General features: G+C 37.4%; 1 protein-coding gene across 1 annotated transcript in view; it reads left to right on the top strand.

Moving 5' to 3' along the window:
• The window catches only part of PDK3 (pyruvate dehydrogenase kinase 3), a gene marked incomplete at both ends in the record, with an annotated part of 49,272 nt that overhangs the window by 33,912 nt on the left and 2,214 nt on the right, over window positions 1–13,146 (top strand). The window contains 6 exons of the mRNA XM_079549153.1: window positions 1,115–1,299; window positions 2,673–2,762; window positions 5,998–6,075; window positions 7,902–7,978; window positions 9,125–9,226; window positions 9,434–9,544. Of these exons, the coding sequence (XP_079405279.1) occupies window positions 1,115–1,299; window positions 2,673–2,762; window positions 5,998–6,075; window positions 7,902–7,978; window positions 9,125–9,226; window positions 9,434–9,544 (643 nt within the window). The remainder of the gene's footprint in view (window positions 1–1,114; window positions 1,300–2,672; window positions 2,763–5,997; window positions 6,076–7,901; window positions 7,979–9,124; window positions 9,227–9,433; window positions 9,545–13,146) is intronic.

The following is a 13,146-nucleotide window of genomic DNA, read 5'->3' on the forward strand; positions in this document are numbered from 1 at the left end:
TTTATGTCTGCATTTGACAAGGTGAATAGCTGATACTTTTTTTTTTTTTTTTTTTTTTTTAAACTTTTGGTGACCTTACTCTTCCTTCCTTAGTTGGTGCATATTCTACTTTTGATACAAATAATTAATACATTTCTACTCCATGTTTGGTATAAATCTACTGAGTGCTTTATAGTTAGCTTTAAAAAAAAAAAAGTTACATGTGCACATGTAGACATAGCACAACAAATTTTCTCTTTTAAAAACTGCATTTGAGGGTTTTTTTTTTTTTTTAAACAAAATTATGTGATCATTATGGTGCCAATATTTAGCATTATAGAATGCAACACTGACTGAGTAGCTCTGATTTTCTGTGTCTAGGCTTTGGAAAGCTATTAATACATAAAGCATGCATGAGTTTGTGTGTGGAATAAAAAGGGTGAGTGCTTTGAAAGTGGTAGGTGTTCAGCTGCCTTGGTAGGAACAACAAAAATTCTCCAAGAGAAATGCTGGTTAAAAACAATGCAAGAGATATTCTCAAACTTCCCCCAAACTGCCAGAGGGAGAAGAGTCACTCTGAGCACTGTTGTATGTGTTCTGCCATCCAGTGGTGTAAAACGAAACTGAAGTCACACAGATCACACTTACTTATCCCAGCATTCAGACTTCAGAATAGATGCCAGGTAAAGAAATGCTTTCAGAAATTACATTGCATGGGGTGGAGTGTTGGGAAGAATGCACAAAATGTAAAACTTGTCAGGAAACTGTGAAGGGCAGTTGTTTTGTCTGAATCACCTCTCCAATCTATCAGCTACTGTTACAGATAATGAGTTACTGTGATACATGTGGCTGCGGTCATAAGGAAATCTGTTAACAGTGAAGATATTTATTTTAAAGAAATGTTTTGAGGAGAAATGACTCAAATCGAGGCAATAAATATTTCACAGATCTTGTGAGTGACATCTTGATGTAAGACTTCCCTTTAAATAGGCTTGTTTGGGTACAACTGTGTTTTGTTTACTGGGTGGGAAAGTAAATAGATAAAATGTTTGTGCTGTGGAGAGTTGAAAGCAGAAATGAGAGGCAGAGTTTAATTATATCTTTAACAATCTGTTTCTAATTTTCTTTCTTCTAGCTTTTTAGACGTTTTAATTAAAGTCAGGAACAGACACAATGATGTGGTTCCAACCATGGCGCAAGGGGTGATTGAATACAAGGAAAAATATGGCTTTGACCCATTTGTTAGCAGTAACATCCAGTATTTTCTAGATAGATTCTACACCAACCGCATCTCTTTCCGTATGCTTATTAACCAACACAGTAAGTAATTGCTTATTTCATCTTTAAGAGCTTTAGTTATTGCTTGTAATCCTGAAGCCATATCTTTTGTTTGAGTATTTTTCAAACTCGTGACTAATTCTTAATATTCTGTGCTAATGATGGTAAAGTTGTGCTGACAACTGATTAACTTGGTACTTCACAGCTATCAGGAGTGAATCCAAAGCACCAGTATGTTTTCTTCCAGTACTGGGGGATGTTATTATTGTGGCTGTCAGTTTTCAATCTTGCTGGCACAGACAGCTTGCATGGTGATGCATTATAATTTTAGATCTTTCTGCTCAGAAGTCTGTCAATATCATTTGTAGAGTTGGTGTTTATAATCAACTAGGAGGATGCAGGTTTTGAGTAGGTTGTGTTCTGTGTGCATCTTTTTTAGTTTTTCATCAAGTTATGTAGACTTTCTTGCCTTTTAACTAATACTAATTGAGTATTTCTGACTCGAGGTTTAAATTATGACACCTTTGTCTCCCTCTTCTTCCTACTCCTATTTAAGTATAAATATTAGAATTAGTCATCTTTTGCAACAAGGTTTCATTCCTTTGTGTTGTTACTTATAAACTGTTATACTTGCATTACACAGTGAAAAGAGTTACTTGCACAGCTCCTATTAACCATTGTATGCTAGTGTGCAGAGAGTGATGGTGTGTAAAGCTAAGGCCAAGCATGTGATATGAGTGTATCTTGTACCTTTTAGCTCTAAGAGCTTCTCTGTCTGCCCACTGTTCAGCTGTTGTGGCCTGTTAATGTGTGAGTGCGCCACAGATGATGGGGAGCAAATGCAGAGTAGTGCGTTGTGAGGTTTCATACATCTTGTGTGTCTTTCCAGTTACCTTCCATGTGATTAGCACATGCCATGCTGTGTGTGTACAAGTAACTTTCATGTGTCAAGCATACTGTGAGATAACTCTGCATTTATGTTGTGTTTCAGTATTGACACTGTTTATTATGGCGTGGTTCTACAAGGAGCATTGTGCCAGTATATTACCTCACCATTTCTGGAATAGGAAAAGCTTTCATATCATTTGCTTAGCTCATACTGCCTCTGGTTCTTTATCAGAACTGCTTAATTTGCCGTAGCAGCAGAAAGTCACTGCTGCAAAAGAAAGCTTAAGATCTTTCTGCCCCTTTGAGAGTTCAGCTCTCAGCGAAGGATTTGGTGAGTGCCAGACCTTACGTGCAAGTGGGAGTGCTGCTGAGAGTTGTCTTCAGCAGCAGGGTTTCTGCCAGTTTGCTGCAGTGTCTTTACACAGAACGTTGTGCTATCCAGTAAGTTTTGAGGTATCATCAGAGTTTGACATGCTATGCTGTCTCAAGTGTAAAGGCAAGTTATCACCATTTGTTTTTCCTTACAGCGCTTCTTTTTGGAGGAGACATTAACCCTGCTCATCCCAAACATATTGGAAGTATTGATCCTAATTGTAATGTGGCAGAGGTGGTTAAAGGTAAGGAAACTAACTTGACAATTTTTTTTGATTGAAAAGTCCGCAATTTAGAATATGAATAAATGTACTATTCTGATACAAAAGACTGAAGGTGTTGTACATTGATGTAATAAATTGAAAACAAAAACAACAAGAAATAAAAGTTGCAGTTGCTTACGATGAAGTCATGAGCTAAATGAGAATTTCTGAAGTCTCCATAATTAAGAACGGTGAGACTTCTGTTACATTTCTGATACATTAGCAGAACTAGGGAGACATGATTTTTTTTTTTAACTTCAGTATGTCCTTTTTAATATCAGACTAAGTACTTAAATGTTGTGTTAAAATTACATATCCTTTTTCCCCTGAAATACTCAGAAATGTGTTCTAAGGCACTATTATTTTTATTTAATGCTGGTAGTGAAGAAATGTGAGAATAAGTGCAATTTCTGATTGATTTATTGGCCTTCAAGTACAGTGTTCTGAGATGTGTGGTTGTTCCAGCGATTAATCACATGCATTTTACCACATCGCATCCCGTTCTCTCTTGTACTACAGACATGTTCATGTTATGAATGTTCATATGCTTTCAGAGCAGTAGTAAATATGCGTGAGGCAATGCTGTCTCCTGTGAAGAACCAGCTTGTTGAAGAGTCATGCTCTGGATGTATCTATTTACAAATACAGTTTTTGATCTAGGAGTGAATTCCACCCTCTGTCCTTCACTGCTGTTTATGCAGTTACTAGAGGAGAAGAATGTTTCTTCCTTTTTCTTTCTGTCAGCTTTCAGCTAAGAGAGAGATCTTTGTTAGAATTTGGCCTGCGTGATAGCTTGGTTTGTAACAGATGATTTTTAGTGTTAGCAGGGCTTCTCATCTTCTAGCTCTTTGGCTTCTAAGGTGGCTGTTTTCCAGCAGCTCTATTTTCATTTGATTGATCTTATCCCACTTTGACCTTGACATTGTATGGTACAGGCTTGTTTATTTCAATGCTCCTTCTAATAGTTGTGTTTGAATCTATTTTATCATGAAACTCATAGTTGTAATCTGTTGTGGACAGAGGAGTGCATGGTATCAACAGATGTTCAGTCCAGTTTTCAAGCTAGTAGCTGCAGTAGATAAACTATATATGAAAACATCCTTTAACAAAATCAGGGCATCAAAAACAGTATGCTCTGTTGTCTTTTAAAGGAAACAAAATGTCATTAGAGGAAGAGCCTGTCTAAAGTCAGAGTAATTAAGGCTGTTTCATCTTCAAGGTGGTCAGAGGGCTTAGCATACATTTTATATACTATGCTAGCTCTAAAATGACCTAGTGCATAGGTGTTATGTGGAGCAATCTGCCAGAGGTAAGATGTGACTTAGGCACTGGATGTGTCAGCTACAGGCTCTGTATGCCCTTCAAACCTAAAAGAAATGATTTACATGCCCACTTCTCACTTCAAGCAGCTCTACTGAGTGTAGCATCTTTAAATGTCTGAGGTGGGTCACTATCTCACTGACTGTCCTACAGAAATACTTTTTATTTATTTGAGCTGAGAGCAACTCTGGACTTGTTCTTCAGGCTATTACTTTATATATACCAATAGATCCTTCACTCCTGTTGTACCTCAAGCCATAACATGAGGAATGTTTTGAACAGGTCCTAGGCCTCTGCCAAAGATGAAGGTGGCTTTTAGAAGAAGAGTGTCTGCACCCGGACATTTTTCTGGATGCATAACTGGATCATGAAGTGATAGTGCCTGTCTTTTCATCTCAAGCACTTCAGGGTGGCTACTTCTTGAAAATGGATGAGTCTTACATTCTGTTTAGGGAGGCTAAATGGAATTTTTCAGTCCCTTCATTTTCTTGAGTTTTACATAGTGGATGTGTCTGCAGAACATTCATATATTGATGTCTTCAGGTATTATCACCTTATTAGTAGTATTCTTTCTCCACAATAAAGGAATCCAACTCCTGCTTTCTTGATCCACGTCTGATTTTCACTTCCACGTAGATGTGGAAATTCTTTGAAATGTGCTTATATAGTCCATTCTCCATGTAGAGCCCCTCGGTCAATATAGCTCCACAGTTACCTTTAACTTTTGATGGCTGTCTGAGTCAAGGTGCTAACTATGCTCCATATGTGTTTTTCTTAGTTAAAGTACAGGATTATTCACAAGGCCATCAGATATATATCCAGTGTTATTATATCCAATAGTTTGGATATTAAATGGAATTTTGACCTTTTTACTAGGGTGCATTTTGTTGTGCTAATGACAGGACCTTTCTAGAGAAGGTCTTTGGAATTGACTGTCTAGGCACAAAAGACTCCTGTTGGAGAGTGATTTTGAAACATTCTTGGATTTGATCAAGAACGTCCCCAACTTTGATTAGTTCCGTGATTTTATTTGTTATGCTTGTCTTGGCAGTGACTATTTTGTTTTGTAGTGCCACTTTGGACAGGAAGAAGGTAGAAGACCCTAGGACTGGGTCAAATGCAGCCGCTACAGTATCTTAGCAAAATACTCTTTGTCCACAGAACTACCCCATCTGTTCATGTCCTTGCTCGTAGCCAACTCTAATAATGAGGAAAAAATCGTTACCTGAAACCATTTTCTTTAAGGTAACTTAAGCAGTGTAATTGCAAACATTTGAGTTTGTAATTTCTTTTTAGGCTAATGTTTGGTGCTTGTTGCTGAAGTGCTTTTTGCAAAGGAGATATTGGTGAATATTTAGAATCACTAAAAATCTTTAAAAAACAAACAAACAAAAAAAAAAAAAACCAAAAAAAAACCCCAACACCTCAACTTTCTTGCTGTATTTTGTCAATACATAAAGACTAATTTGGACACTGTGGAAGCTCCTTTTGTTTGGGTTCAGTAGGAGAGAATGAGGAATCTTAGACTTCAGTTTATCTCTGAGAAGACTTTGAGAATTTAAACATTTTAAACCTTATCATATTAATTAAAACCTGGATTTGTGGTGGCAGTCTCATTCTTTTTTTATCTGTTGGAAAGAACAAGTACTAAATTGTGATTGGGACATGGTAAATGAGCAAAGAGAGAAATGAAAAATAGCTTGTTTTTCTAATTTTAAATAGAGTTCATGCTTTCTTGACAAATAGACAATGAACCTATAGACAAAGAGATTAGAATGGATGCTAGCATCATGCTTGCAAAACAGTTAATGTTCTGCTTGTAGTCTTTCAGATACTGACTGTGCTTTGCTAGTCTTCTTTAACTGACTTTTCAAAAATTGGTGCTCTCTTTTTGTAGATGCTTATGAAACAGCTAAGATGTTATGTGAACAGTACTATCTGGTGGCACCTGATCTGGAAGTTGAAGAATTCAATGGTAATTGAGAACTTCATTTAATTTAAGTAATGTATTTAAGAAAAAGGCGTTTCTGTGGCTTTGGTTTTGCTAATTAATTTTAAGTCGTAATTTGAACTCTGCAGCTTGTATTGCATCTCAGAATCCAGAGGGAATTGGCTGACGTAGTTGTCTAGCCATTCTGTATGATATGTGAAAAGTCATGGCCGTCAGGTGAAGTCCTGTGTAACTTGAAAAAGGGCAAAATTCTACCCATTTTTAAGAAGGGTAGAAAGGATGATCCAGGGAACTACTGACCATTTAGCCTTGCCTCAGTGCTGGGAATATCACAGAGCACATCCTCCTGGAAGCTATGCTAAGGGACATGGAAGAAAGGGAAGCAATAGGGGATAACCAGCATGGTTTCACCAACAGCAGGTCCTGCCTGACCAACTTTGTCACTTTCTTGTGATGGTGTGTCAGTGGGCAAGGGAAGAGCCACTGATGTCATTTGTCCAGACTTCAGTAAGGTCTTTGACACAGTCTGCTATAATATCCTCTCCAAATTGGAAAGATATGGAACTGGTTGTGAGATTGTACCCAGGGAGTGGTGGTCAATGGCTCAATGTCCAGATGGAGATCGGTGATGAGTGTTGCTCCTCAGGGGTCAGTACTGGGACCAGTGCTCTGTAGCACCTTCATCAGTGGCATCAGCAGTGGGATCGTGTACGCTCACAGGAACATTTACAGATGACACCAACCTGTGGCGTGTGGTTGACGTGCCCAAGGGACAGGATGCCATCCTGAGACACCTAGGCAGGCTGGAGCAGTGGGGCCCAAGTGAATCTTTTGAGATTCAACAAATCCAAATGCAGGGTCTTGCACCTCAGCTGTGGCAACCTCTGCTATCATTACAAGCTGATATGCTAGGAAACTGATGAGGCGATCTTCATCAGTGTGTTGACTGACTGCTTTGTTCATCGTTTGTATTGATAATTATTAGACTTTGTATACATTCTCTGTCTTTAGAAGTAGATCTTTAAATTATCAGCCCTCAGTGCCATAAAGGGTGAAACTGACTCTAGCCATTTCTTGGATGTGTATTTGTGTCTTCCTATGCTTAGGAGACAGGAATTTAAGTGACCTTTCTTCCATATGGACTGCTGCTGAGTCTGACAAGCTATGACTGTGTAACTTCAACACCAGTAGATATTTGAATTTTCAAGAATGACTGCATCTTGAGCACTAAACTGTGCTGGAGTGTATTAAATGCAGTCACTTAGTGCTCTGGTGTACAGAGCTGTGCCATGCCATACACCTCTACTGAAATACTAATAATAGGGACAGCAGTGGATAGAGCAAGTTAGGATTTGGAACAAGAGAATTTTGATAGCTTGAAATATATTTTGAAAATTTATGAACACCTTATGTTTTCTATGCTTTTAAGGGAAATATTTCTTTTTAGAATATTAAGCAGTGTTTTTTTTCTTAGTTTAAGAATCTTTGTGCATCAAATATGCTTAAATATAGTATGTATTAAGAAAAGTGAACCCCATCTAAGTGGGAAAGCTGTTGTTCATAACATACATTTGGTACTAAATCAACCACCGATTCATTAAGTTTCATGAATGTTCTAAAAGTTTGCTGATGTTTGTATATTTAAAAAATCATTACCATGTATCAGTTAAGATGAAAACAGCAACTGAAATCTGTTTTTATGCAAGATTTTTCATGGATTGTATTCTGCACTTAGAAAATTAAAACGTGCTTAGATGACTTTGCCTATAATTTCATGATAGTCCTGTAAATAGAAATGCTGCAGGATAGTGTTTGGGGAAAAAATAACCTTTTCCTTTTTTTTGTTTTAGCTAAAGCTCCAAACAAGCCTATTCAAGTAGTCTATGTACCTTCTCACTTGTTTCATATGTTATTTGAATTATTCAAGGTAGGTTGTGCTTATTAATATTTGGAAGGGGTTGTGAACTCCCATTACTATTGAAATTGAGGGTTTTTCAGTTGCATCTCTGGAGTTTTATTTCTGTTTTCCTTTCTTATATTTATCCCAGCGAAGAGTTTGAAATTCTGGTGAAAGTTAAGCTCACAAACCTCTTATGCTCTTGTATAATTAAAAAAAAATCTGTTTTCCCACCTCTCTATTTGGCCTTTTGATACTGATGAATTTGACTCATGATAATCTTTGCAATAATGGTACATGATCTTACCATTTCAACAAGCTTGCTTTTTTATTGCAAATATCAGTGTCTCCTGCCTGTTTTAAGAGCAGCCCATGTGTCTGTGAGTAGTGTAAATGACATGCTTTGTCCTGTTTTTTGTGTTTTCTGGATCATTCAAACAACCATGAAAATGGAACAGAACTGCTGTATGTGCTGGAGTAAGACAGGTGGTCTCTGGGTGGTGCACTTGTACTTGAGAAGTCAAGGAGAGAAACAGTGCACTTGGTCAGAGAAATTTTTCCTGAATGATCATATTTTGGCTTTGATTTCTGGCACTAGACAAGTATGTTTGTTTAAAATCTTTCCTCGTTTTGTCACTTGTAATGGTACTTTGAGAGAAGACCAGATGAGGATTTGTACAGTGCTCGTATGTATGCTTTGGTACAAGTTGTGAAACAGCAGGAAACTAGTAAATTCCAGCTGTAAGTAATGTTAATCTGCGGTGGACTGGCAGTGGAAATTCTCTTAATAGGTACAATAAAGTCGGAACGATGGACTGTGCCATAACCATTAGGTTGGGAAAAACGATAGCTTTTGCTGTCTACCATCAGTAGGGGTGTTCTGCAAGGCAGACTGGAAGAATGGTGTTGTCTCTTAGATGGTCCCTTGATTTTGCACAGAAGTATTTTTCTTGCTTTAGGTTCTCTGAGTTTCTGTCATAGGGTAGAGTTCTGGTGTAGAAATCTAACTGAACATCTGATCGACTTGGAAGCGCTCCTTGAGTTTCTTTTAATATGACCTTTCTTCTCTTTGCACAGGACAAGATATTCAACAAAATATATCGAGGTTCTACGTTGACACACAAAATGAATGTGGTAAATTTATAATCAAAGACACTTTTTTTCTTTTAACTTCAGAATTCAATGAGAGCTACAGTGGAGTTGCACGAAGGTAAGAGAGAAGGATATCCATCCATCAAAACCTTAGTCACTTTGGGGAAAGAAGATCTATCTATTAAGGTAAGTGCCAAAAAATAAGTTCAACTGTAGCTTACCAACCTGCTGTATTTAGAATCATTTGACTTGTAATTTGAAAAAGCAAATTAAGTACTGTATGACCTCTGCTTCATCTTCATGAGTATTTTTGAAGTCATTTATGTAACGCTTTCACGTGTTCTACAAGTCTCTTCAGAACATAATGCTGAAAACTAACTTTTCATTCCTTAGATAAGTGATCAAGGTGGAGGTGTACCTTTAAGAAAAATAGACAGATTGTTTAACTACATGTACTCAACAGCACCCAGGCCTAGTTTGGAGCCCACAAGAGCAGTTCCTTTGGTAAGCAATTGTAATGCATATTTAAATGTCTTTTTGTGCGTTCCTTTCATTGCAGTCTACTGGTTCAGATTTTCCATTGAAGTAATTGCTTATTGTTAGCAATTCTATGCAGGTAAAACACATCAGGATAAAATGGGGTCTGTTATCACCACTTAGTTTTTGGAACAGGAAGTTGCTTTTCTTTGTCTTGACGTTATATTCCTGGAAACAAGCATACCTGCATGAGCATGGCATTATCACAGGTAGGTGGGCAGGATTTCTACTGCCGCGTTACCAAAAAGGTAGATAATCTAAAAAGCCCCTCCTAGATAAATAAATTACTGTTTATCTGAGTTTATTTCATGTACTGAAGAGGTGAGCCACGTTCTAGCGCTAGAACGTGTTCTAGCACTTGAGAAATACCTCCTGGTAATGCACAAGCTTATATGGAACTTGGAAAATTACTTCTGTTTAAGTTCTGGACTGTGAAAATGCATTTAACAAGAAGTCCATGACTCACATGTGGTATGATGGTTTCCAGTGTTCAGCTGGAGAGGTGATACAGTCTCTTGAGATCTGTCAGTCAGACTTCAATAAGTGGGTTAATAGTGACTGTATTCTTGTCTCTATTCTTGTGTTTTGTTCTGTTTTGCTTCTGAAGTCTTTGTTCTGTTTTGCTTCTGTTGCAGTTCTTTGTCTTAAGTGTCAAGGAAAAGTTTATTATTTGGGAGATTTCCTTTTTCTCTTTAAAAATGCTCTCATGTAGCATGTTCTTAAGTGGCAGCTTTTGTTTTTTTTTTTTTAATGGTGCTTCTGCAGTTGAAGTGGCTTCAGGCAGCAAATTACTTATCTGTGTGTGTGTATACATATATATACACACGCATGCACATATATATACATACAAATATATTTACATACGAATATGCACACATATGTATATATCAGAATACATGTATTATTCTGACAGAAAATAATTAGCAGTGAGTAGAAGGTAGAAACCAAATCAGAGCGGTTCAAAGATGATACATTTCCTTCTAGATGATGAGCAGTCTTTGTGGAACTATCTTAGACCACAGGTCATAGCACTGTGCCATGTAAACCTACTGGTTTGTCCTCAAAGTGCTTGATGCCACCATGAGTAGGTCTGAAGCCCAGTTCTGTATTTACATTGGCTTGACATTAATCCTTCAATATTGCTAACTTTACAGCACCTCTTAGTAATACGTTTCAAAGGGCGCTGTGCCTTTTTCATATCAAAAAAAGTGAGTTCCTAACTGAAATGAGACGAGTGCTAGGGGAGAGACTTCAATTCAAATATGAACTTTCTTCATGAAATCAGGAACGGTGGAAGCTCTGTTCATTTCTAATCTGTCTTTGTTCTGTCTCAGTTTTGATCAGCAATTTACTCTCAGAGCTCACAAAGATTTCCTGAAACTTATTCGTCCTGTAAACTTGAACCTTGATTGCCAGTTGTATTCACCATTAAAATGTTTCCTCCTTTGTGACTCTGATTGTAAGATGTTCAGCTTGAGATTTACACTGTATTCATTGTATTACATTGTTACAGAGGAAAAAGGGCTTTCACAGTGCACCTTGATATGTAGTACATATTATGGTCCGGGTTCAATTATAAAAGCAATTATTCCGTACTTGGTATGTCAGTAAAGACATAAAAATCTTTCAGCAGAAAGGTTTCACATAAATGAGTCATCTCCAAAGTCTGTGCAGAAGGAAGGTTTCTTTGTCACTTAGTGTGCAAGACCAAAGCCAGTGAAGAATTACCATGCACTGTGCTCGCTTGTCATTCTTGGCTTAGGTGATGTTCATTAACTAAATTGCAGTACAGTGTAAATAGGTGTATTTTTCTATTGTAACCTCTTTCTTGCTATGTGCTCTCCTGTCTAGTTTATGAAATGTGCATGGACTTGGGGAGTGGAAGAAAGGAGGGATTGTTTTGTTGATTGATGAAAATTCTGTTATTGAAAATGTTTTTTTAAAATCTGCTGAGAGACCTTGTTACCATGGCAGCATTCTGATTCTAGCAGGTTTTGTACTCGTTTGTGCTGTTGTAGGCATAATGAAAACATTAGAAACACACAGTAATGTTTAAAAAGTAAATTTTTAAAAAATTAATTAAAAGAGGGGAGTCCAATGATCCTCCCTTTAGCATTTGGTTGCAGTGGGAGAAAATCAGGATTAATTAAACATGCTGACACTAGTAACACAATTAAATATTTTCCCATTTGTATTGCACATACTAGAGTATTTCATGTAAAACTAGTCCTACAAAGTTTCCCCTTCTCAAGGCAGATGGACCGTTACTGACTGTGCTCTTTCCTCTAGGTCACAGACCAATGTAGCAATCAGTTCTTTATAATCATCTTTCTGGAAAATATAGCAAAGCTTGCCTTAACAGGGTACTCATTTTGAATCTGTAGTCTTCATATTTCTTATAAATCAACAGTTTTGGTAAATAACCTGAAGACAGAATATAGAAAAAAAACAACAGAAGATTTTTTGGAAGAGGGAAGTATGACACTGTTAGGCAAACTGGTATGCAGTGAACAAAGACCTTCCCGAAAGGAGCAGGAGACAAACAGAAGTTGGACATGGGTTTTAAGGAGGTCTAGTTTTGCAAAGGAGAAAGTGTAGTATGTTTTCAGAACTGCTGGGTGCTGCCCTTGTCCCTAGCTGGGGCTGTGTACTGCCTACAAGCTGCAGTTCAGCTGTTTCTTAATTTCACTAACATGCTGTTCTGTGTCTGGAAAAGATGCAGGCAAGCTTCTGTACCTTTTTTGGAACTTCCTGCTTTTATAGATCAGCAAAGAGATGCATCTTGAAATGGGTTGCGAGAAAGTGATGCCAGTGTCTGTAATGGGAGTCTGTGAGGATTGTTTCCAAGCGTTTGAACTGTTGTTTGGAAAAGTGCATATAAGCAGCTGTTCTAATTGTGGAAATGAACACTAATGACTATTAACAAGCACTATGAATAGAAAAAGGCATCTTCATGCTAGCAAAACAAGAAACAGAAATGGCACAGATGCACTGTTAATCACCAGTGTAAGTACCTGTAAACCACAGAAGATCACTAAATTTACACTTCTGTAAAAATGCTAAGAGGACAAAAGTTGCTCTAGAGATGATGAGAACAAGAGAATTTCTGACAGATACTGTAATAAAAAGCTCTGTGATACTCACCCCTCTGCCCCAAGGGATTTATTATAAAGTGAGACCACATATAGCGCTCTGTGTTCATGCTTCTTAGCCTTCTTTTTTTTTATTATTTTTGTCATTCTGGGGCTTTGTTTTCAAGATTCAGGGCATGATAATCAGTAATTAAATGCCTAGTATTGCATAGGCTCAACAAAATTTATTTACTCTTACTCTCCCTTCTGCCAGTATTTTTCAAGTTGCTTGCGTATAAATAGTGTAGTGGATTGAGTTTGCTAGTTTTCTGAATCTTCAGCATCAGATTCTTCTTGTAACCCACCTTCATGGAAAAGTTCTGTTACTGCATTGCCTTATATATCCTTACTTTCAAATTCTTGTATGTCTGGAATCTTTCCTTTATTGCTCTGGATAGCCCTGAAAAATCCAGGGAGGTTCAAGTAAATAATCAAATG

Source organism: Tetrao urogallus (assembly GCF_951394365.1).
Source record: "Tetrao urogallus genome assembly, chromosome: 1".
Taxonomy (NCBI): domain Eukaryota; kingdom Metazoa; phylum Chordata; class Aves; order Galliformes; family Phasianidae; genus Tetrao; species Tetrao urogallus.